We start from the raw sequence: 25,611 nt of genomic DNA on the forward strand, positions 1-25,611 counted from the left end.
TCTCGACCTGCATACAGATTTCTCAGTAGTCAGGTGAGGTGGTCTGGTATTCTCATCTCTTGAAGAATTTTCCAAAGTTTGTTGTGATCCACACAGTCAAAGGCTTTGGCGTAGTCAATAAAGCAGATGTTTTTCTGGAACTCTCTTGCTTTTTCAATGATCCAACGGATGTTGGCAATTTGATTTCTGGTTCCTCTGCCTTTTCTAAATCCAGCTTGAACATCTGGGAGTTCATGGTTCATGTACGGTTGAAGTTGTGTCTCAAAATAAAATCTAAATTCTTAATAGCTTTACTAATAGGTACGATCAAGCCCTTGCTTCCCTTTACAGTGCCATCTTAAAAATTTCCAACTCCATCGCACTGCATAGTTCAAACAACATCTTTCTATCCCTGTAATTCACCATACTCTCTCTTGCCATTAGGCTCTCAGAAATTCTGCATGTCCTTGCTGCCATACTCCTTTTCTTCTTCCCCCAGCAAACCTTATTCATCCTCTTTATTTCAGTTTAGATGTTACCTCCTGCTAGGAGTTTTTTTTGGGGGGGGGGATCTTGATCTGAATTTATTAAATAAAAGAATTAATATAAAACAAAGATATGACTGGTAGGCTAACAATAACCTACTTAAGACAGACCAAGTCAAACCTCCAAGTCTTTCTTATTCTAGAGCCTAAGTTTCTTCCAACAGGTCAAAGTCACAGCTTCAAAGTCCAGACGAAACAGAGATTAAAGAAAAGTTATAAATGATGATTTGGCTAGGTTGCTATTTGTCATATAAGAAATTAGTTCTAGGTAGTGGGGAGTTACCTCTGAAACAGTTCCAGAGAAAGCTTAGTTTTGTTACCTGTGAACCATTTAGTACAAGTAGATTACTCAAGGGATATCAAGGAAACAGAAAAAAATTAAAAGCCACCTCAAGGTGTTAATAATGTGTTAAGCAGGTTAGTTTCCTTCATACTTTCAAAACTGACACGAGTGAGGTTTTTAAGAAGCTCGTCTTTCAAGAAATGTCATTTTGGTTCAACAGCCCCAACTATGTTAAGCACGTTCAGGAACCAGTTGAGACATATGTTCAATATATCCATTTATCTTTTCTATAAACCATGGTCTGATATTGTGAATTTGTTGGAAGTTATTGATGAAATCAAAGTACAGAAATTAAACATACACATACAAATACTCATAAAAACAGCAAAACTGTACAGTTTTTTCCTGATTAAAACAATTCTAAGACTACAGAAAGAGCATGAGTTAAGACTGTTACCAACAGTCTTATCGTGGGTAAATGATTAAATATGTCCTCTGGTAAAAATCGAAATAACATATATTCCATATGGGCATTTTAAAGAATAGATTAAATCATGTACATTAAAGCATTTTGTAGGTGCTACATAAATATTTTAAATATTACTCCTGTGCCTTGTATAAGAGATTCTTGGTAATTAAAAAGGTTAGTGATGGAGATGACTGAACCCAGAGTGGCATATAATTCCTCATGTACCTATCCTCTCTAATTACACTTTAAATAATTATAAGATTTGTTATTTATTCTTTCATTTATATATGGAAAATATAATTTATCAGTAAAAAAGTTAGATATCTGAATTTCAAATGGGTATCTCAAAGCCAAACATCAAATAAATCTGATGAAATCTGAATACCAGGAAATGTAGTTTTTCACTTTGTGTTATTCTGTTGCCCATAGTCACAGTTCAAACAAACAAAGAGAACACTTCTGGAAGGCTGAGGGAATTCAAATGCCTGTCAAAATGCTTACCTCAATAGAAAATAAACTAAGATTTAATGGCTTTTCATCGACAAAGAAAAAAGAAACAAAACATCACTAAGGAAAAATAAAGATGCCATACACCACAATAACCACTGGGAAGGCCTTTGCTTGCCAATCAAAGCCTCAGTGACCACTACTGCACCTGAGACACTGTATAGTGCAAGAGTAACTGGCACACAGCCACAACCACCCATCCCTGCTATTGCTTAACCACAGGACGCTCTGTTGTATTTCCTCATGCCAATAACAAATAATTAAAGAAAGCTGATACATCTTCAAAAATAATTTCATCTATATACAGGCTCTAGTATTCTTTTTCATGGTATGGCTTTTCTACAATTGGAAATCTTTCTTGCTTAACAAAGTATACTTTGATAATGTATTATGAGTCTCTTGCCCTGATATTAAATTTTTTTTAGAAAGCTGTAGGACATTAAATATGATCTTAGACACGCACTGTAAAGGCTAAAGCCTCTTTAAAACATAATAAAAGTAATCAAAGAATGAAGGAGTCACCTGAAACTAGTAAAACATCTTCCTACATTAACTATGATGATACAATAAACTGATTTTAATTCTAAATATAAACAACACATATCTAAATTTCTTTATATTTTTCTTCAAAGTAGTCATGTTTGAGTCTTTAAGCTCTTATTCCAATGAGGCTGTCATTTGTGAAAACACCTTTGGGGGCCTTTCTTTCAAATATTACTACAAGCCAGTTTATATATAACACAAGAAAAAAATCATTTTAAGCAAAAATATTACTAAATGACATTTTGCTTTACCAAAAACTTTCAAGAATGAAGATTTTCCTACTACATTTACACAGAACATACTACACTTCCAAAAATGTACTTCTCTTAAAATGTGTGCTCAAAAGCATCAGGGTTTAAAGTAAGTACCTCACCTACAACAGTGACTCTTCTGAAGGAAACAATATTCATTTGGATACATTTACCTTTAGTTGCTTGTTTTAGAATTTTTACTTGTTGTTTCATAATATCAAACCTCATAAACATATCTCAGGATTATTTCCTTTCAAGGCTTATATATTTACACTAAAAGAGGTGAGCCACAGTTGATTAAAAATATAACTGTTTTCATAGCAATAGATGGACTGCAGCCATTAATTGCTTCTTTTTAAGTACTATCAAGTCATAACTACCAAATTATTCATTATGTATCAGTCACTACATCCTCTTGTTGAGTAAACCAAAGCCTTGTTTCCTAATGCCCGAGGCCACTATACTTCTATAAACTAAGGATCACAGAAAACAAAACCACTTGAGAAATCGTCTGGCTCAATTCAGGCCTCCAACTCTAATCACTATTATTAAATCAAGTCTTTTTCCTTTAAAGTATAGTCATGTGTATCCATAATTAAAATTGGAAATTAGCCTTAACACTATCACTGAATGATTACCTATATGTAATATTTATATTATATTGTCAATAGCCTAGATTAGAGTGCAGCAAACTAGTGTCCAATGACAGGCTACTTGCAGCCTGTTTCTGTATGACCTGCAAGGAAAGAATGGTTCTTTTTGGTTAAAAAACCAAAATCAAAACAAAACAAAAACAAGAAAAAAAAGCTTTAGGCTTGTAAAGCCTAAAATATTTACTACCTGGTCTTTTGATAAATAAGCTTGCTACCTCCGCTTGGATAATTGATAAAGCTACCCACTCAGTCTGTAAGATAAACATCAGTTCAGTTCAGTCGTTCAGTTGTGTCCGACTCTTTGCAACCCCATGCACTGCAGCACACCAGGCTCCCCTGTCCATCACCAACTCCCAGAGCTTGCTCAAACTCATGTCCATCGAGTCAGTGATGCCATCCAACCATTTCATCCTCTGTCGCCCCTTTTCTTCCTGCCTTCAGTCTTTCCCAGCATCAGGGTCTTTTTCAATGAGTCAGTTCACATCAGGTGGCCAAAGGACTGGAGTTTCAGCTTCAGCATCAGTCCTTCCAATGAATATTCAGGACTGATTTCCTTTTGGATGGACTGGTTTGATCTCCTTGCAGTCCAAAGGACTCTCATGAGTCTTCTCCAACACCACAGTTCAAAAACATCAATTCTTTGGTGCTCAGCTTTCTTTATATGATCCAAATCTCACATTCATACATGACTACTGGAAAAACCATAATTTGACTCGATGGACTTTTGTCGGCAAAGTAACGTCTCTGCTTTTGAATATGCTGTCTAGGTTGGTCATAGCTTTTCTTCCAAGGAGCAAGCGTCTTTTAATTTCATGGCTGCAGTCAACATCTGCAGTGATTCTGGAGCCCAGAAAAATAAAGTCTGTAACTGTGTCCATTGTTTCCCCACCTATTTGCCATGAAGTGATGGGACTGGATACCATGATCTTTGTGTTTTGAATGTTGAGTTTTAAGCCAGCTTTTTCACTCTCCTCTTTCACTTTCATCAAGAGGATCTTTAGTTCTTCACTTTCTGCCATAAAGGTGGTGTCATTGTGTATCTGAGGTTATTGATATTTCTCCTGGCAATCTTGATTTCGGTTTGTGCTTCATCCAGCCTGGCATTTCGCAAGATATACTCTGCATATAAGTTAAATAAGCAGGGTGACAATAGACAGCCTTGACGTACTCCTTTCCCAATTTGGAACCAGTCCGTTGTTCCATGTCTGGTTCTAACTGTTGCTTCTTGACCTGCATACAGATTTCTCAGGAGGCAGTTTAGGTGGTCTGGTATTCCCATCTCTTTAAGAATTTTCCAGTTTGTTGTGATCCACACAGTGAAAGGATAAAGTACAACAATTTTTTTGAAGCAGAATCAACAAGACTTAGTGATTAATCAGATGCATGTGGTTACAAACAGGCAGAAATGAAGACTGATGTTTAGCTTTCTATTTAATAAAGAAAAGGAGGGAATATTGGGAGACAGACACTTCTCCAAACATGTATTTTCCAACTAAGGAGAAATGTGTTCTTTTTCTTGTATTAGATTCCTACAGTGAAGAGACTGATATTCTACTGTAGAAGTACTTATGTACAATTCTAAGATACTCACATTTAAATCTAACATAACAATAGTCTGTTTTTGCACATGTGCATATATACTTTCCCAGGAAGCTTCCAAATATCTTTTTGAAACATAACTGTCCACACTGAAAAGTCACTTGTTACTACACAGTATTGGGGGAAAAATAGAAACAAGCAGCCCAAAATGGAGTCACTTGTGTTAAAATCAAGACTTAATACCAAATCTAACCGCAGTTACAACCTTCTCCAGGAATGTAATCCTAACCAGTGGAATCTTCTGGTCAGTACCAATGAGATAATCATTTCCATCCCCAAAAGGAAGATGAGATAATCTGCCACACAGATGCTTTTCATCCCCTATGTAAGTTACTTAAGCTTGAAATAATTTTTTATGATTTCCTTGTCTTGCCTTTAAAAAACTTTCTCTTTCCATAGTCCTCTGGAGCTCCTCTCTATTTATTAGACAGGATGCTGTCCAATTCATGAACTCTTCAATAAAACCAATTAGATCTTTAAAATTTCCTTGGTTGAATTTCTGTTACTTTACACAAGTTAAGGATGTGAATGCACTTTTGACCTACATCATACAAGTAAGAAATTCTCTCAAAAGAGAAGCCAGAAAGTAGAGAGAGGACTTAAACTCAGGCCTCTGAGTTGCAAATTTATGCTTATGGTGCAGGGAAAGCTGTAAATGACCAAATGTCTAAAATAATAGACATATCAGCCTCCCCCATGAAGAAACAAAGATGAGATATTTCAATAAATTCCAGTGTCTGTTGTACACTACTCTGTGCAAGTACTCCCTGCGCCACAAGATACAAAGAAGAGGTTGTACCTGATCACAAGGAAGCCAGAGGATACAATAGAGTAAAGAAGAGTCTGATATATGCGCTAGACATACGAAGTCCTAAAATGTCTGATTTGGAAGTACAGAATTAAGAAAGGCTCACATAAAAAGGGCTTCCCTGGTGGCTCAGAGGATAAAGCGTCTGCCTGCAAGGCAGGAGACCTGGGTTCGATCCCTGGGTCAGGAAGATCCCCTGGAGAAGGAAATGGCAACCCACTCCAGTACTCTTGCCTGGAAAATCCCATGGACAGAGAAGCCTGGTAGGTTACAGTCTATGGGGTTGCAAAGAGTCAGACACGACTGAGAGACTTCACTTCACATAAAAAGATGCTGCCATCAGAGTTAGACACTGAAGGAAGAATGGAATTTTGAATGAGCAAACAGTCTGGGCAGATGGGAGAGACTGCACAAAGATAAAGAAGTGGGGGTATTTAAAGGCATGAATAATGCCAAATGATTTCTTTTTTGGGGGGAAGCATTTAAATGCTGCAGAGTTCAGAAATTTTAATTTTACTTAATTATCATCAAAGACAAGCAGCTTAAGATCAATAAGAAGAAAATAAGAAATCAAAGGTAATGATGCAGTTGAAATGTGTATAAGAACAGGATACCAATACAGTATACTAACACACATATATGGAATTTAGAAAGACGGTAATGATAACTCTGTATGCGAGACAGCAAAAGAGACACAGATGTATAGAACAGTCTTTTGGACTCTGTGGGAGAGGGAGAGGGTGGGATGATTTGGGAGAATGGCATTGAAACATGTATAATATCATATAAGAAACAAATTGCCAGTCCAGGTTCGATGCAGAATACAGGATGCTTGGGGCTGGTGCACTGGGATGACCCAGAGGGATGTTACGGGGAGGGAGGTGGGAGGGAGGTTCAGGATGGGGAACACGTGTATACCTGTGGCGGATTCATGTTGATGTATGGCAAAACCAATACAATATTGTAAAGTAATTAGCTTCCAATTAAAATAAATAAACTTAAAATAAGATAAAATTTTAAGTAAGTTGAGACTGAGGTGTCTGAAGCATCAATAAAAACTTATTAACCTCCAATTAAAATAAATAAATTTATATTAAAACAACTTACATGTGCATTATCTTAGTGCTCTGATTTATAATATCTACTCTGGTTGCTAAGAGGCTTTTTATGTTTACTTTTTAGGTCTGATCATACAAACTTTCAATTTAATAGAGGTTTGTACCTAATATAAATAAGATTTATACTCTTTATACTAGGTACCTAATATAAACAAGATTTATAATCTTTATACTATACTCTACATACCTAATATAAATAAGATTTAGCAAGCACTGGTTCTATTTATTCAGGAGGAAAAAGAAACCTTCACAGCAAAGTAAAACAAGACAGAAACATGTACTGACTTGTACTTCTGCCATTTATGAAGCAATTTCCTTGTATGTCAACACAATTGTTCACAGCCCTGCAAGTTTTAAAAAGAGCCAGCTAATGTGATGAAAACATTAGCACAGTGCAACCCAACTTCCCTGTGTGCCACTCATTAAGGAAAAGCAGTGACCAAAAGATGAAATTCCTTTGAAGAATTTACTCCATGTGCTTCAGTGTGAGCTATTTAACGTATTAAAAAAAAAACTCTGCAAACTCAATATGACAAGTATCACTTTCACATGCAATTCTTTTCTATTTAGTTTTATATCAATAAAGTTTAACCTCTTTTCTAATAGAATAATTATTTACTAGAACTCTAGAACCTCTAGAAAGCTATATTCTTGAATTATTTTGAAAACTTCCAATATAATCCTAGCCAAAAACTACCCTCTAAACATATATACAATATATTTTAAGAAAAAAATCTGTCTCTAATATACTTACTCAATTTTAAGTCATGATAATCACAGTAGGCAAAGAGTATATTCCTGTAGTTAGTTCAATCAAATGAAGACATTCGCTAATGCAAAACATGGGTAAGAGGAATAACAAAGTGGTATTCACAGGGTTCTTTATATAAGTGACTAGATTTTAGAAAGACTTTATTTGCATTTCTCCATCTCTGCCATAGTCTGTTTGCACCAGTTTGGAAAGCACTCAATAGGTTATTTCCAAAGCGCAAATACCAGGTCAAGTTTATAACACGTGACTTACTCACTAATTCTATTTAAATAGCACACAGTGAGTAAAAAATTAGATTCCCCATAGGACACTGCAGAAAGCCTGAAGCCTACTCTTCAAAGAAAAAAAACATCAAAAGGTAATATTAAATTGAAATTTTCTCAGTTACACATTAGAACCAAATGTAAATTTAGCATATATTAGATTTCAAAGTTTGAGCTTTAAGTTAAAAAAGAACAGTTAACTATGTTCAACATGGGCTAGCTGCTTTTTCTCAATCACGGCAAACCATCAGATTTGAAGACAGGATAAAAAAAAATTAGCCTTACTTTAAAAATAGTTTACTAGTAAGCTTTTTGTATATGTCTATATTATGTCTTCATAGTCCCCGTCTACTAAAGAACACTAGACTAAGACTCAGACTCAAGTTCTAGTTCTGGTCATTTTCAGATATGCATCCTCAGGCAAATTATGCCCTTTGTCTGAGCCCATCTGTAAAATCAAAGAGTTGATATTGATCATTTCTGAATTTCCTTTTATCTTAAAAACTGTGTGTTAAACCAAGGTTGGCATTTTCCTGGTACTGAGATAAGCTTTTCTTCATGCCCTCTTCCTTTCTCACCATCACTTTTAAAAATGTAAGTTCTTATATATGTTTATGATCCAAGTGTTAGATTAATTTTCTATAATTATTTTGAAACAGGAAAATGATGTTTAAGTTATTATTCACTCTGCTCCTACTGCTTTCTGATGTCACTTTGTGGAAAACCAAAGCAGTATCAGTGGTTACCAGCCTAAGTTCTAAGACAACCACAAATTCCAACACAACTCCAAAGCTCCAAACATCTCTGAATCCCAAGGCAACAAAGAATACAGAAGTGATCTCAACGACAGCCACAACCATGAATACAGAAAGTGTAGTCACAACCAAGAATATGAAAAGTGCAGCCACAACCATGAATAAAAAAAGTGCAGCCACAAACAAGAATATGAAAAGTGCAGCCACAACCATGAGCACAAAAAGTATAACTGCAACCACGAATACGAAAAATGGTGGCACCAAATTGAATCCAATGGACAGCACTCACGTTCTTTTCTATGTCATATTTTTGTTGTTTTTTGTACACTTAGGCTGAAGTGGACCTGGACTGTCTGCATTGTTATCTCAGTTCATTATATCTGCTGAATGGCAACAAGCACAGTAGGAAAATCAAATTTATTTCAACTTACTTCTCAGTAAATTATCACTATCCTAGTTTAATTTGGTTGTTTGCAAATTTTAATTGTGTAAGTTTAATCATTGCCTTAATATGATGGCTTCCTTCTTTATAAATGCTAAAAAGAAGGCAAAATACTCTGTTTGCCTTTTAAATGTTTGCAAAACTGAGTTGCAACTTGGGGTTTTACATTAAAGGTGTAAGAGAAGAAATTATGTTGGTGACATTTAACCAAAGTATGCTTCTGTGTGGGTGTGCATACGTGTGTGTGTGTGTGTGTGTGTGTGTGTGTGTGTGTGAAAACGACAGGGGATTGTGGATAGGGGTTGAGGAGCGGCATGTGTTATTCTGCATTTATTTTTTATTAAATAGACAAAAGGATAAACTATAGTGCTCTATAAAACAATACACCTGTCACCATATTCCATAAACGTGTAATAGTAATACACTGTTGCAATAAAAAAGACTACAATTCTGCTAACATTTGGAGTACAGACTCAGCTGCTTCAATGACAAAGTTATCTTACTCTGTATACTTCTGTCTTTTACTGCAAATGGTTATTTGTCAATCTGATGCCTAGAATTCATAATTCTTCCTTACAGAAATATACCCCATAAGTACTGGCGAGATTTTCATGCTGCTCTACAAAGATTTATTTAAGTTAAAAACCTAGTATTTAATTTTAACAGTGATAATAACCATGTGTGAACAACTCTGATTCTTACTAGTTGTGCCACCTTGAGCTTAATTCCCAACCCAGTGGAAACTCCCAAACAAACTGGTAATAAACCTACTTCAAATGAATCACTTGGGGTGTCTATTAGATAGACTAGGCTCTACCCTGAAATTCTGATTTAGCAGCCCATGTAGGGCCTGGAGATATATGTTTGTTTGATAGCTAGGTTTGTGAATGACTAACAGCGTCTCTAAATTTCAGTTTATAAATAAGTCAGTCATTGGCAGTAATAATACCTCACCAGGTTATTTTAAGGGTTAAATGAAAAAGTATACAATATGCACAGTCTGCCGAGAAAGCACTCAGTAAATTTTAGCCGTTATCATTATTACTGCTGCTGCTAAGTCGCTTCAGTCATGTCTGACTCTGTGCGACCCCGGAGATGGCAGCCTACCAGGCTCCTCTGTCCTTGGGATTCTCGAGGCAAGAATGCTGGAGTGGGGTGCCAATTCCTTCTCCAATGCATGAAAGTGAAAGGTGGAAGTCAAGTCGCTCGGTCGTGTCTGACTGTTCACGACTCCATGGACTGCAGCCTACCAGGCTCCCCCGTCCATGGGAGTTTCCAGGCAAGAGTACTGGAGTGGGTTGCCACTGCCTTCTCCAATCATTATTACTACTAACACCCAAAAAGCAACTTCCAGGTATCACAATATACCTAAGAGGAAAACTCTTCATTGCACTTTTAGGTTTTATAGTTTTAATTATTCTGACAAAAATGTTCCTGGCAACAAGTCAAACAACAGAGATATATAACAGAACTTCTGTAGCTGACCCTCTGTGTGTGCTCCAGTCATGCCCCTGAGAACACCACTGTGAACAGTTTAGCGTGCACGTTCACAGGCCTGTCAGTCTGTGCATATCACATGCCTGCACACACACACACCCATGTTCCTGTTCATTGTGCATGGTCATCTTTCTGGACATTTGAAAAGCTGCATTAGAGGACTTTCTGTTACTTTTGCCAGCTCAGAATCTACTTTTCCTCATTCTGATACTGGCAGTCCAATTTCCCTTTGGGAAACCCTGCTCCCATCCCCTCCCCTCACGCCTTTCAGTTTATGCAGTTTAAGCTACCTTCAACAGTGAGCTCCAGGGATGGGCGTATGACTCAGACATAGATACCAAGAAATTCCATCCCCCTTGCCATAGTGAATGCCTCAGGAATTGGCAGGTGACTCAGGCCAATAAGACTAGTACTTTTGCTGTTACTACTGGGAAAGAAGCGTTTTTCACTGGGTTGTTAAGCTGGAAGAACACAAGCCACCACTGGGCACAGCTTAGGAAGAGCTGCCTGGGAATAAAATCAACACAAAGAAAGTAGAGTCAAGACACAGAGAAGACAGATGTTCTCCAGATGACATTGTTCAAAGCTCTACATACAGTCATCCAAGAAGCCAGTCCATCTCTTGATCTCCTTGGGTACATCTACCAATTGATATGCTTTCTGGTTTACACCAGTGTAAATTTCGTTTCTGTTGCACGTAACAAGCAAAAACAGACTTAACACAAAACACATTATTCCATAATACAGATGTATCATTATTTATTCAACAATTTCCTTTTGATACAAAGCTATATATTATATATATATATATTTGCCACTATAAATAATGCTGCAACAATGGACATGAACTTGGGCAAACTCCGGGAGATGGTGAGGGACAGGGAGACCTGATGTGCTGCAGTCCATGGGGTCGCGAAGAGTCAGACATGACTGGGTGACTGAACAGCAACAACAACTGTCCTTGTATTTATGGGACTTTATTACAGCTCAGGTTCAAAGGTATACAGGAGAGAATAGAAGGAAAAGACTAAAAACTAAATTAGGTCAAAATTACGACGCAACCATCATGCCTGACTTGACATGAATCTGGACTTTATTCAGGGACTCAGTGGTGCTACTTAACAAATAGATGGGATTAGATTTGAACTGGAACTGCCTCCAGAAGCAATGTTAAGATGACCTGGAAGTAGTTATGTGGGGTTTAGGGAGTAGGAGAATAATGCTGCATTAATACAGGTTAAAGCTAATAAGAGAGTCTCAGTAATGGCAGTGGGGGAAAATGAATTCAAAAGACATTTCCAAAGTACCTAAAATTAAGGCATTAAGAACCAATTAAGAAAAATAAAAAACACATACCTTAGGACATCCCTTGATAAACGAATAGCTGCTAAGTCAATTCAGTCATGTCCGACTGTGCAACCCCATAGACGGCAGCCCACCAGGCTCCCCTATCCCTGGGATTCTCCAGGCAAGAACACTGGAGTGGGTTGCCATTTCCTTCTCCAATGCATGAAAGTGAAAAGTGAAAGTGAAGTCGCTCAGTCGTGTCCGACCCTCAGCGACCCCATGGACTGTAGCCTTCCAGGCTCCTCCGTCCATGGGATTTTCCAGGCAAGAGTACTGGAGTGGGGCGCCACTGCCTTTTCCGAATAGCACTAGGAGGTTATTTCAAATCACATGACTACTGACTTAGGGGCAGCCAGGAATCCACTGGCTGGCCAGGACACAGCATTAAGGGTTTTGCCAAACAGGTATCTGTAGCTGAACCACGTTCTCTTTGTGGAATTTGAACTGTGAAGTACTGAGGTAATGAAGGACTGACTAGCTAGGGCTAATGCTGAAGAGATACAGAAAGAGGAAAATCATGAGACACAGCTGAATGTGAAGCCAAGAAAGAGGCAACAAGTCAGTTCCAGGACTGATGGACACCTAGGTGCCGTCTGCACCTGTTCTAACTCATGGTTTTCCTGAGGCCCACCTTCTTGAGAAAGTGAGAATGATTTCTCTGTAAAAACTGAGCCCTGACTAAAACAGCTTTATTGATTTGCCTAGCCTAGATGACACAACTAAAATCAAGACATGGTGATTCATAATGAGGAGGATAAATGAAAGAGGGAAGAGTTTTAAATGATTAGGGTTTCTAGACTGAGAAGGGATGGTGATGCTATTGAGAAAGAGAATATGGTACAAAGACGAAGTTGATTTGAATATACATTGAATTAAGTTTTGGACATTTCAAGTCTAAAAGGTCTGTGGACTATCTGTAAGGAGGCTGGAATCCATCGTTCAAAAGACATAAACTAATACTTGGTAGTCTAAGCCACAAAAACAAAGGAATATCAGAAAGTCAAACCTAAGTGTGCTCTGACAAAGTTCACTGAACAGAGACAAGGCCTCTGCCGCCTTCTCCTGCTCTTGTGCTCCTCCACAGTAGAGCAGGTCGTTCCACTCTGAGTGATCATGTGCTCAACTGTCCTGACCTGAGGCTTCACACCAGGTGACAATGAAGCCAGGAGGCACTCTCGTTAGTCTAAATAAGAGACTGAAATGTACAAAGTCTGAAGCTGGCAGAGTCACAGCCCAAAACAAACAAACAAAAAAGAAAACCTTAAACATACTCTGTATGCTTGGAGAAGTTTATAGGTCACAAAATACTTTATGGGAGACGTAGGCAGGATAGTTTTTCTAAGCAACTCCCCTTCTTTAACATATGAAGAAACAGAGTCATAAAAACTAACTTGTCTAAGAAGCAGCAGAGCTGGGAACCCTCAGCACACTCAAGTCAACCTATTACATGGGTCTCTAGGATATCCCACTGATTTAATCACACAGGTGTCTGCATCAGGGCCAAGCTACTTTCCTTTGGCCTTGTATAGTATGCAGACCACCACAGAGAAGGAATATAATCTTACACTCTGATCCTGGAGAAAAAAACCAGCTTTAAGGTTTTCCAGAAATCTTTGAAACTTGTAACAAGAATTCAAAGGGGGAGGAGGACACATGTCTACCTACCTCTCTCACCAATGTTTCACTTTTAATGACTTAGACAAAATAGGGAAAATCAAAATACACTGGTGGTATTAAAGATTGGGATTGGTATACAAGGATGGTTCATCTCAACTGCAAAAGAAAATTAAAATCTTAGGCAACTGAGAAACAGCATCTGAGGTAAAAGTTGGAAAAAAGACTAACGGGAAGGTGAAGAGACGTTCCTCAGAACTGCTGAAGAGGAAGGCTGAGGATAAATCCAAGTTTATATCCCCTCTTGATTCCCTAACACCCACTTCTTGGGACTTCTTGGTTTAACACTGTCTGCATTATCCCATTAAATCAGTTTCCCACCTCCCACCTTCCTCTCATCACTCCACTGCCACTTCTCCTCAACCTCCATTTGTTTCTTATACACTGCCAATTTTTTTTTGCCATTCATGATCATTAAAAGTCTACTGATGTAATTCCTCAATTTATATTAAATTCAGGAAACTCAGAAAGATTAATTTCTACAACCTAGTGGAATAACAGAACTAAGAGAAAACATAGCCCCTGAGATTCCAAAGCCAGTGGTCTATTATATAACATTGTTCCTAAGGTTCAATTACCAAGAGTTTATATCACACTAAATGGGAAGAAGGAAAACTGACCAAATAATACCACAGACAAGTTCTCCAATGGAATGCAGAATAAGGCAAGAAAGAAAAGACAATGGCAGGGAAAGTAACATGAGCATTAGACCTATTGTGCAGGAGGAATATTTCAACAAAGGTTTCCTGGGAACTAGCTTTTGCTGAAGACAGCACAAATAAACACAATCAATTTTTCAGGCTGTCACTTGTGCCATATCTTTATAGACACTTCCCACATCGTCTCTGAATTATTTGTTAAATCACCCTGATGTTGCCTTACCAGGCCTATTATTAAAAGTTCTCAGATTCTTTGTTTTATTTCCATTACAAAAAGGTTTCTCAGTATCATATTGCAGATATTATTCAAACAGAATACACCAGAAAACAAAAGACTGTGATTTTTTTTTTACTCTTTGTAATTAATTCACTGTAGGTGCCATAAAAAAACTGATGTAATACAGGGAAGCAAATATGAAGCAGGTACTATGAAAAGCAATTTATAATAGATGGAGCACCATACGGGGACAAGATGGCTGTTTACCAGCTACATTCTCCCAGGAAAACTTGTCTCCAACTCTGGTAAAGTCAAACAGGGAAAACCAAACTTGCTGTCTCTCTACATTTTCTACCATTTTAAAAACTCTGGTAAGAGAAACTAAAACAGTGTTTCTTACCTCCGTGCGACATAATAAAATATAGGATTCCCAGCTTTGGAAGTCCCAGCTTGATAGAAAATACTTAATGTTTTCAAAGCCTTGAACTCTTCTTTTTCATGTACTTGATGCCTGAAAGAAAAAAGAGCACAGTAACTCACAGACTTTATATTGTTCATTGATATCTACAAAAGTCCACAATTGGAACAATGGTAAAATATACAAAATGGCAAAATATCTTAAAAGCAACATACTTTCTGAAGGGCAATGTGGTAACAAGCACTAAAAGTTTCAAGGAACTATTATTTGAACCCTTGACTGCAAGGAGAATCAAACCAGTCCATCCTAAAGGAAATCAGTCCTCAATATTCATTGGAAGGACTGATGCTGAAGCTGAAGCTTCCAATACTTTGGCCACCTGATGTGAAGCACTGACTCATTTGAAAAGACCCTGATGCTGGGAAAGACTGAAGGCAGGAGAAGAAGGGGACAACAGAGGATGAGATGGGAGAATGGCATCACTGACTCAATGAACATGAGTTTGAATAAACTCCGGGAGTTGGTGATGGACAGGGAGGCCTGGCGTGCTGCAGTCCATGGGGTTGCAGAGAGTCTGATACAACTGAGCAACTGAACTGATTATTTGAACCATTAGGATAACATTAAGAAAACTACTAGACTGGGATATTAATCATAGAATTGTTTTTAACCATTTTTCTTTCTAGACAGAAGTTTTTGAATTTTATCGTTTTTTAAGAGTTCACTTTATGAACCTTTCCTTTCCCTGGTTTACCGATTTTGAATGAGTGAGAAAAGTCCATATATTTTTTTTTATGGGAGTTTATCCTCACAAATAGTGTATCTTTTTCCAGATGGTTACTTACTGGTACAGTTGTACCAATACAATTTATTAAAAGGCCATTCTAATCTCCCTGATTCTGAGTATCACTTTTATACTTCAGTTCAGTTCAGTCGCTCAGTCATGTCTCTTTGTGACCCCATGAACCGTAGCATGCCAGTCTTCCCTGTCCATCACCAACTCCCGGAGTCCACCCAAACCCATGTCTATTGAGTCAGTGATGCCATCCAACCATATCATCCTCTGTCATCCCCTTCTCCTCCTGCTCTCAATCTTTCCCAGCATCAGGGTCTTTTCAAATGAGTCAGATCTTTGCATCAGGTGGCCAAAGTACTGGAGTTTTATCTTCAACATTAGTCCTGCCAATGAACACCTAAGACTGATCTCCTTTAGGATGGACTGGTTGGATCTCCTTGCAGTCCAAGGGACTCTCAAGATTCTTCTCCAACACCACAGTTCAAAAGCATCAATTCTTCGGCACTCACTCAGCTTTCTTTATAGTTCAACTCTCACATACATACATGACCACAGGAAAAACCATAGCCTTGACTAGACGGACCTTTGTTGGCAAAGTCATGTCTTTGCTTTTTAATATGCTGTCTAGGTTGGTCATAACTTTCCTTCCAAGGAGTAAGTGTCTTTTAATTTCATGGCTGCAATCACCATCTGCAGTGATTTTGGAGCCCAGAAAAATAGAGTCAGCCACTGTTTCCACATCTATTTGCCATGAAGTGATGGGACCAGATGCCATGATCTTAGTTTTCTGAATGTTGAGTTTTAAGCCAACTTTTCCACTCTCCTCTTTCACTTTCATCAAGAGGCTCTTTAGTTCTTCTTCACTTTCTGCCATAAGGGTGGTGTCATCTGCATGTGTGAGATTATTGGTATTTCTCCCGGCAATCTTGATGCCAGCTTGTGCTTCCTCCAGCCCAGTGTTTCTCATGATGTACTCCCCATATAAGTTAAATAAGCAGAGTGACAGTATACAGCCTTGATGTACTCCTTTTCCTATTTGGAACCAGTCTGTTGTTCCATGTGCAGTTCTAACTGTTGCTTCCTGACCTGCATACAGATTTCTCAAGAGGCAGGTCAGGTGGTCTGGTATTCCCATCTCTTGAAGAATTTTCCGCAGTTTATTGTGATCCACGCAGTCAAAGGCTTTGGCATAGTCAATAAAGCAGAAATAGATGTTTTTCTGGAACTCTCTTGCTTTTTCCATGATCCAGAGAATGTTGGCAATTTGATCTCTGGTTCCTCTGCCTTTTCTAAAACCAGCTTGAACATCTGGAAGTTCACGGTTCAAGTATTCCTGAAGCATGGCTTGGAGAATTTTGCACCTTACTTTACTAGCGTGTGAGATGAGTGCAATTGTGCAGTAGTGGGAGCATTCTTTGGCATTGCCTTTCTTTGGGATTGGAATGAAAACTGACCTTTTCCAATCCTATGGCCACTGCTGAGTTTTCCAAATTTGCTGGCATGTTGAGTGCAGCATTTTCACAGCATCATCTTTCAGGATTTGAAACAGCTCAACTGGAATTCCATCACCTCCACTAGCTTTGTTTGTACGGATGCTTCCTATACTTTTATACTTATACACTTAAATATATTTAAATACAGTTTAAAAAAGGGCATGGTTTAACTATTATATATTCTGCTTATCACAGTGTCTTTAACCTGAAGATTTATGTCATTTACTAGCTCTGGAAAATTCTCATCTGTTGTCTCTTCAAATATTACCTCTTCACTACTCTTTAAGCTCTATTTATTAGATATGTTGGAACTTCTCATTCTATAACCTCCATCTCTTAAAGTCTTTCATATTTTCCATTTCTTTATCTCTGTGTGTAAAAGTCCATGGAATTCTTCAGTCCAGAATACTGGAGTGGGTAACCTTTCCCTTCTCCAGGGGATCTTCCCAACCCAGGGACTGAACCCAGGTCTCCAGCATTGCAGGCATCTTCTTTACCAGCTGAGCCACAAGGGAAGCCCAAGAATACTGGAGTGGGTAGCTATCCCTTCTCCAGCGGATCTTTGTGACCCAGGAATCTAACTGGGGTCTCCTGCATTGCAGGCAGATTCTTCACCAACTGAGCTATCAGGAAAGCCCACATACTAAATAATTTGCTCCAAAATTCTCTTCTAGCTATGTATGTGTTTAAAAATATTTTTAATATACATTTTCTTTTACCTAGTATTCCTATGTGTCTTGAGGGTGGGAGAAGAGACTATAGTACCTCAGTTCATCATACTGCAGATAACAAGTGAGCATTTGCTTAATATTAATGGAGACAACATATAGCATCTGAGAAGGGAAATAGGTACACGTATGTATGGATAAATGACTAGGAGGCTATCTGCCAAATGTTAACTGAATTATCTCTAAGAGATGAAAAAACTGAAAAATTTTCCCTTTTTAGATTTTTATGTTTTGACTAATTTAACAATTATTAGTTTATAGTTGACAACATTATAAAGCTACTTCCATTTTTTAAAAGAAAAATGAGTCTCAGGGAGCATCAGTGGAAACTTAGAACAAAAATATCATTTAATGCCTATGAAACACTTTATATATACACCAGATATTGTTCTAAGTATCTTACACATGTTATAGCATTTAGTGTTCAAAAGCACAGAGGATTGTTTTGTAGGAAGGTGGGGTCTTAGGTTAAAAGGACTAATAAAGAAGTTTTGTTTGAAAAATGGAAAAATGGCAAGGACATCCTTAGTAATGCTGAATAAAACATAGTTTTATATGTTTATATAATTTTCAACTAAGTAACATGAAAATTTTGCATTGAAAATATTCCTTTAATTACATAGGAATAAGTCTGACACAACTGAGCGACTGAACTGAACTGAAATATCTGTTACATGGGAAAATGTAACAGAACTAAAGATAACAACTAAGCTTGAAAGGAGATTGTTACATATTCCTACATTCTTTTAACAATATCAAAAAATTGGAGTCGTGTACAAAACTATCATCTGTATGTAATATGACTAATAATAGGTACTCACAATCCATGGAGCATTATATAAAAATCGTTAATATGAATTAAACTTTAGAATGTCATATTCTGTTCTTTCCTTTCTGCTTCTGGCACATACTATGAACAAAACACTTAACCCACACTCACTATGAAGTACTAAGTGACTAAGTATAAAGTACGATGAAAGATACTTTAAAAGACTAAAGAATTCTGCAAACTATCTTCACAGTAACAACACAGAGGTGAATGTCTAACGATGAGGATCCAAATCTCAATGAGATTCAAAACAAATGTTCACAGAAAGAAATTTTATAGCAGTATTACCATATTTCTGACCCTCAGTCTAAAAGTTGTACAATTAACTTCCAGGAGACTTCTGAAAAATTTTATCATGTGATAGAAAGAGTTCAGCACTTAGAATCAAAGGACCTATGACTTAGGATGGAATCTTAGGCAAATTACTCACTTTGAACTCTATTTTCCCAATAATTATAATATGAAAATAATGTTATCTACCTTCCTTTTAAGTATAACAACAACTCAAAATAACATGACACAGTATTATTCAACAAAATGTTATTATTTTTTTACGAGAAAATCAACCATGAAACAAAGCATATTGCAACAATATACAGGGTAAAGAGAAAAGTGGGACCCCAAAACATGGCAATGTGGTTATGAAGTACATCTTTCCCAATAATCCTCTGTGAAATATACAAGCACATCTAACAAGTGGCCTGGAGGTAAAGCTTGCAGCTCAATGAAAAAGACAGAAATCATGTCGAGGTGGTACTTTACCTAGTCATAAATTCCTCAAATTTCGAACTGGTAAGGTTAAGGCTGGACCAGTGTGTATCTGCCACAGGTTTGTGCTCTGGAGGACCCAGGTATGCAAGAAGTGTTGCCATCTTATCAAAAGGTCGTCTTCCAACAGCTTTGTGATCCCTAGATATAGGAAACTACTTAGGAAAAAAGTAGCAGTTTACATGTACCAGAACACATTTCTTTATTTTTTTTTAATTGGAGTATAATTGCTTTATAATGTTGTGTTAGTTTCTGCTGTACAACGAAGTCAATCAGCAGGATGTATACATATCCCTCTTGAACCTCCCCATCCCACCTCTGGAGGTCATCAGAGCACCGAGCTGAGCTCCCTGTGCCCTACAGGCGCTTCCTCTAGCCATTTTCCACACACAGTAGGGTATAGAAAAACACGTTTAGATTGTCACTGGCTGCTTTTCTTTTTACTGTCCGGTGGTGGTTCCTGCTCATTTGTGAATAGCACCCAAAAGACCTCAGGGGTTTTAAGTATAACTGAGACATCTTAGAAACAGGACCGTTCCTCAACTAAAAAATTTACATAAAATTCCATTATGTTCTAGTATTCTTAATCTATTACCATTAAATAGGCAACCAGTAAGTAAAAATAACATTCTAATCCAGTTTTTCTCAGGATGAAAAGAACTCATTTGGAGAGACCACTGTTTAGGAAGTGGACATAGTGTCCCTGATATCAGATTTCTGCTTAACCAGGGTAAATATGAATTTTCAACAACTATTAAACATTTAAAACTAAAGATAACAAGATACTATTTCACAAACATCAAACTGACAAAAAAAAATTATGACATTTGCTAGTGCCAATTTTGGTGAAGAGGTGTACACTGTACTCTCACATAGTACTGTCAAAGCATACATCAGTATGTACACTATAAAAAATAATGTGGCGATATCTAATAAAGTTGAGGCTGTGTATACCCCAGAAATCAGCAATTATGCATTTGGGTAATTCACAAGGAGACAAATGTGAAGAAATATTTATTACATTACCATTTAAAATAACGAAAAACAGGAAACCCTAAATATCTATCAATTAGAAAGTATGAAAATAAACTGTGATATAGCCATTCAATAAAATACTAAGATAAGTTAAATAAATGGTAAATCTCAAATAGAATATTATATGAAGAGACTATATTCACTGTATCATTGCTATAAAGTTTTAAAACACACAAAACTGTTTTATATGTACCTATGTTATACCCGTACTTTTCTTTTTCTTGTCAGTTACACAAGAGAGAAGTTGTATCTTTTTCTCTCCCAGAAATAAAATGTTATAAAGATCTGAAGTAATTCAACAAAATAAAAAATGTTAAAACTAGGCAGTAGACATGGATTTCTGTTATATTATAGTCAATACTTTTTTGTATGTTTGAAATGTGTCTTTTTAAAAAAAAATGAAAAAAAAAAACTGGTATTAAAGTACATGAATATGTACTTAAGTCATATAAGTTTGTATTTTAAAAGATGCATATAAAAGAATGTTTGCATTTAAAAGTTCCACTTTAAGTGCCACACAGATGAAGCATCTCCCTCCTTATGGTCTTCTACTTTTCCTATGAATAAGCAAACCATTTTTATTGGAATTTAAAAATAATCTGTACTCATTTGACCTTTGTAAGAGAACTCATACATAAGAATCTGGGCCACTGTAAACATATGTAATGATTATAGAAAGGACAGCAAATAATTCAGGCTACAAGAGACTTTAACTAAAAACAGCTAATGAAACAATTCCCAAATTAATAATTTTCAATTATTAAGTACTGCCTATGTAAAACTTCATTTGCATGTACTTCAGAGTATTACAAATGGGATTACTATAGAATTGCAATAGAATAGCAATGTTTTAACCCACTTCAGTGTTCTTGCCTGGAGAATCCCAGGGACAGGGGAGCCTGGTGGGCTGCCATCTATGGGGTCGCACAGAGTTGGACATGACTGAACTGACTTAGCAGCAGCAATGTTTTAATTATTAACTTCCTAAGAATTAAGCTGCTCTTTAAACTCAGATGCCAAGACTCATTTGACCTAGTAAATTTAAACTTCTCTGTGGCTTGTTGTAATATTATGTTTGCAAGCCAGAATAAATCCAGAAGACTCATTTGTGATTTCTCAGTTTAATTTTTTGTTTCCTTGGCTGGATTCTTAGTTTCCCCGCAAGGGATCAAACTCAGGCCCCAGCAATGAAAGTGTGGAGTCTTTCATAACCACTAGACTGCCAGAGAATTCCCTCTTAGCTTTAGTATTTTTTTTATAAAGTCTACAATACCTACATAGGTTTGATGATCAATTAATATGACTTAAGCTTTTGCCTACATATTTTTAAAGGTCTACATTACTCTTTAAAAATCATAATTCTTATTCTAAGAAGATACAAAGTAAAAGGCATTATTCATGACCAATACTTTTATCAATTTAAAGTGAGAGTTTCCAGTATCCCCATGACTGAGAAATCTTACCTGTTGCTGGAAAGATACTGGCCAATTTTCTCTTGATTATTCCATAGCAGACGATGTAAAGCAAGCACATTGCCATCGCTGATGAAGGAAAGACTGTGATTCACAGCATCACTTGTAGGACAATCAGATGCTATATCAAGGAAAAACCTTCAAAAATGCAAAGTTATTAGAATTTCAAAAACCAGATATACTCATATCTATGTTTGAATTAAATTTATGTGAAGTAACTCTGAAATTACTGGTATTACAAATATGGAGGTTTTATTCACACATGTAACTATAAACAAAATAAGAAGAGACAAGGAGAAACTTGGTTTTCCATTTGATACCTGGCTTCAGCTTCAAAGTAGGCTCTGAAGTCAGACAACAAAATTTAGATAGATGAGAATCTATCAGTACTTTACAGATAAAGAAATGGAGGCCCAGACAAGACAAAAGACCTCTCCAAAGTTATACAGCCTGTTAGGTCAAAGTCAGGATCAGAACCTTTGTTCTTTTAACTTTCTATGGGTAGTCAATCTTTCTGCGGATAGACATAGAATGGGAATCCTATGCTGACATTCATTTTTTTTCCAGTATGATTTACAGTCCAATAATATGCCTTTTAAATTCCAATCAGAAAGAAGTTAGTATGAACTATAATAAAAAATTAGAGGAGTTGTAGGGAGGGGGGTTCAGGACTGGGAACTCATGTACACCTGTGGCGGATTCATGTCAATGTATGGCAAAACCAATACAGTACTGTAAAGTAAAATAAAGTAAAAATAAAATTAAAAAAATAAATATTTTTAAAAAAAGAGTTGTAGAAGTATAGCTTAGACTATAAGTCAAATCAATTAGATTCACACTGTATGAAAAGTAGAATTCTTTCTCATAAGTTATCTCATTTGTTTCTCTAAAATCAACTCATAGTTAAGTACAGTATTAAACCTACTTTACCAAATCAACAACTCAGAGATAAAAAGAAGCAACTAGCTAGTTATGGGTACCGAGCATAACTCAAGTTTTCTAAAATCACAAAACTTCCAACAGTTGTCCACTCACTAATGAACAAAATCTTATGCATTTGCTTTACTTGGTTTAAAGAGTAACTTTTTAGTTTACATACATTTCCAAATTAAAGTATCAAAAATATTCTAACATCAAAAAATTGTGATTATACACTATAATGCATTATCTGTACCAGTTTGGTTTTAGTATTTACTGAAAGAAATCTTCTTCCTTCTACCTCTCCTCCATCTTGTGGTAAACTCAAATCCTTTACTTTAGTAGCTATGTCAAACATCTCTCTTGGTTTTTAAATATGGAAATCACCAAATTACAAAGAATATCACTTTATTTCATTAATGTCTTTTATAGTGAAATAAGATTAACTATGTTCTTGACCTCAAGAGAAAAAACCTACAAAGGAGTTCCATCTAGATCAAGTACATGGACTTAAGTGAAACTGAAAGTATCTGATCCAAACAGAGCAACTGGCTAAGTAGCAGGCTGCTCACCTTCGTGCTGCATCAAAGTTGCTTTTCACAAAATCATTAAAAGGCCGCATATGCTCTTCTTTTGTGAAAAGGACATGATTGGCAATACTCTGAAGTATCTAAACAATAAAATAAGGTTATAAAGGATCTGATTATTTATGAAATCTACACATCCATATAACTCTAAAAAATATTAATTTTCTCACTGATACAATTTCTATTGGTGATTTAAATCAGTTATTGATCATTCTGTTTCTATGCTTTCCTAAATATAATTATATAAACACATATATTTATACATATAAAAACAGACATGAAAAATTTAATGCATTTTGAAAAATAATATAGTATACATTTTGTTTCCCATTCAGAATTTCCAAAATGATTACACAGAAAACCATCTTCAGAAGACATTTGCTAAAATATTCTCAAATGATAAGATGTTCCATCAGTATCAGTCTCATGAATTTCTTTATCATATAAAGAAATAAAAATAAAACAAAAGCGTGTAAGGGAAAACCACAGGGCATTTCAAAAATTAAGAGCGAGTACAGTTAATAAAAAAACTGAAAATTTATGGAAGAGAAACTTTAAATAGTTATATTATCAAAATGATTCTTCACCTTTGACATTAACTTCAAGCCCCTTTCGATTCTAGCCGGTGGCTTTTTATCTAAAATCCCTGCTTCATATGGTGAGACAATGGCAGGATTGATAAATCTGAGAAACATGGCACTTCCTACTGCACCGATGCTGTTCTGAGGGAAACGCTGGCTAACCACCTAAAAACAAGGAATTGAGGGTTGAGTACATGGTTTGAATTAAAACAAGAAAATGGGAAGAAAGAGTTCAAAAGTCAAATTTTGCACAAAGAATCTGAATAGACCAGTCCTTGTAAACAATACATTTATAATTTTTCCTACTTCCAAAATATCAGTAAACAAAATTTTATCCTCAATTCTTTATCCTGTATCATTTAAAATCACAATGAAGGTCTCTAAGGAAAAAAAAAAGTCTCATAGATGAGTGCTGTAGAAGAGATCTGAAAAAAGATATTAATTTTATCATCATTGTTTATACTGCAGGTTTGTCGAGCAACAAAAGCAGAATAACTTTTCATACAAAAATTATCATATTTTACTAAGATTAAGAGACACGAGAGTGTGGTCAACTCTTGTGGGGCATAGTTAAATTTTCAACAGCATACCACTGAAAAATCCAATACCTAATAGTGAATACTTACATTTTGTTGTATACCAGGTACAACTGAATTTCTTGAGCAAAATGCTTGCCATATACAAAATAAAACTTAGTTTTCTTAGATTCCTATCAAGAGAAAAAACTTACTTACAAGTAACATTATTGCCAGTTCTTTTTCTTCATCAGAATGCTTTATAATATAAGGACCTACTTATTTAAACCATGGAGGAATGGGAATTCTTGGGGACTTAAAAGGAAAAAGGATCCCACCAGCCTAAAAGAGGGAATCCCCATGAGTACCTCAACTTGTAATTCTATCAAATGGAAAAAGTTAAAGATACAAGAAATGGTTGCCCACACTGAAAAATAATGTGAGCCCAACATTTCACGTGGATTTATTTTCTTTTTATAAAATATTTCACTTTCAAGGTAGATTAGACTGGGAAAGTGCTATGAAGCTGGCTTAGCTCCCATCTCTCCTAGTAGGTCCTGTTTTAAATAAACATATGAAAATTGTATTATTCTGAAATTCACTTTTTTTTTAAACAGATAACACACATATTTACTTTTAAAGAACTTTTAAACAACTATTCATGCTTAGCGTGGTTAACTGCTGCTTAAAGCAGTGCTGACTAACTACAAGGCCACAGTACACCAACTCAATGTTCTGGGATTCTGAGGATAAAACTGCATTTCAAAGGCTATTGCAGGGAAATGAGAAAATATGACTTAGGTGCAGAATCTCACAGAGCTCTAGTTTTCTTCACACTGCCTCAGTAAAGTAACACTTCTTTTCATGAATTCACACGGCTCATGAGTCCAGATTATAACTCTGGAAAAGAGTAAGAATTATTTCACTTCATTCTATTTTCTTCAGTGCTTCATGTGGTATACATTTAAATTGTGTTCTTGTTCACTGTCTAAAATCTCCAAATAATTTTCAATTATATTTGACAGGAAGGCAGTAAAATTAAGACTTTGGGGAATGGTTTTCTAAGCTAAGAACATCTTTGTGAGAGGTG

General features: G+C 36.3%; 1 protein-coding gene across 2 annotated transcripts in view; it reads right to left on the reverse strand.

Moving 5' to 3' along the window:
* NF1 (neurofibromin 1) overlaps window positions 1-25,611 on the reverse strand; it is a 248,098-nt gene that overhangs the window by 77,158 nt on the left and 145,329 nt on the right. For both annotated transcript variants that reach the window (XM_068978214.1, XM_068978213.1), the window contains 5 exons: window positions 24,013-24,171; window positions 23,411-23,508; window positions 21,912-22,058; window positions 19,408-19,554; window positions 14,782-14,892 (listed from right to left, as the gene is read on the reverse strand). In XM_068978214.1, the coding sequence (XP_068834315.1) occupies window positions 14,782-14,892; window positions 19,408-19,554; window positions 21,912-22,058; window positions 23,411-23,508; window positions 24,013-24,171 (662 nt within the window). The remainder of the gene's footprint in view (window positions 1-14,781; window positions 14,893-19,407; window positions 19,555-21,911; window positions 22,059-23,410; window positions 23,509-24,012; window positions 24,172-25,611) is intronic.

This window comes from Capricornis sumatraensis, chromosome 8 (genome assembly GCF_032405125.1).
Source record: "Capricornis sumatraensis isolate serow.1 chromosome 8, serow.2, whole genome shotgun sequence".
Classification (NCBI taxonomy): Eukaryota; Metazoa; Chordata; class Mammalia; order Artiodactyla; family Bovidae; genus Capricornis; species Capricornis sumatraensis.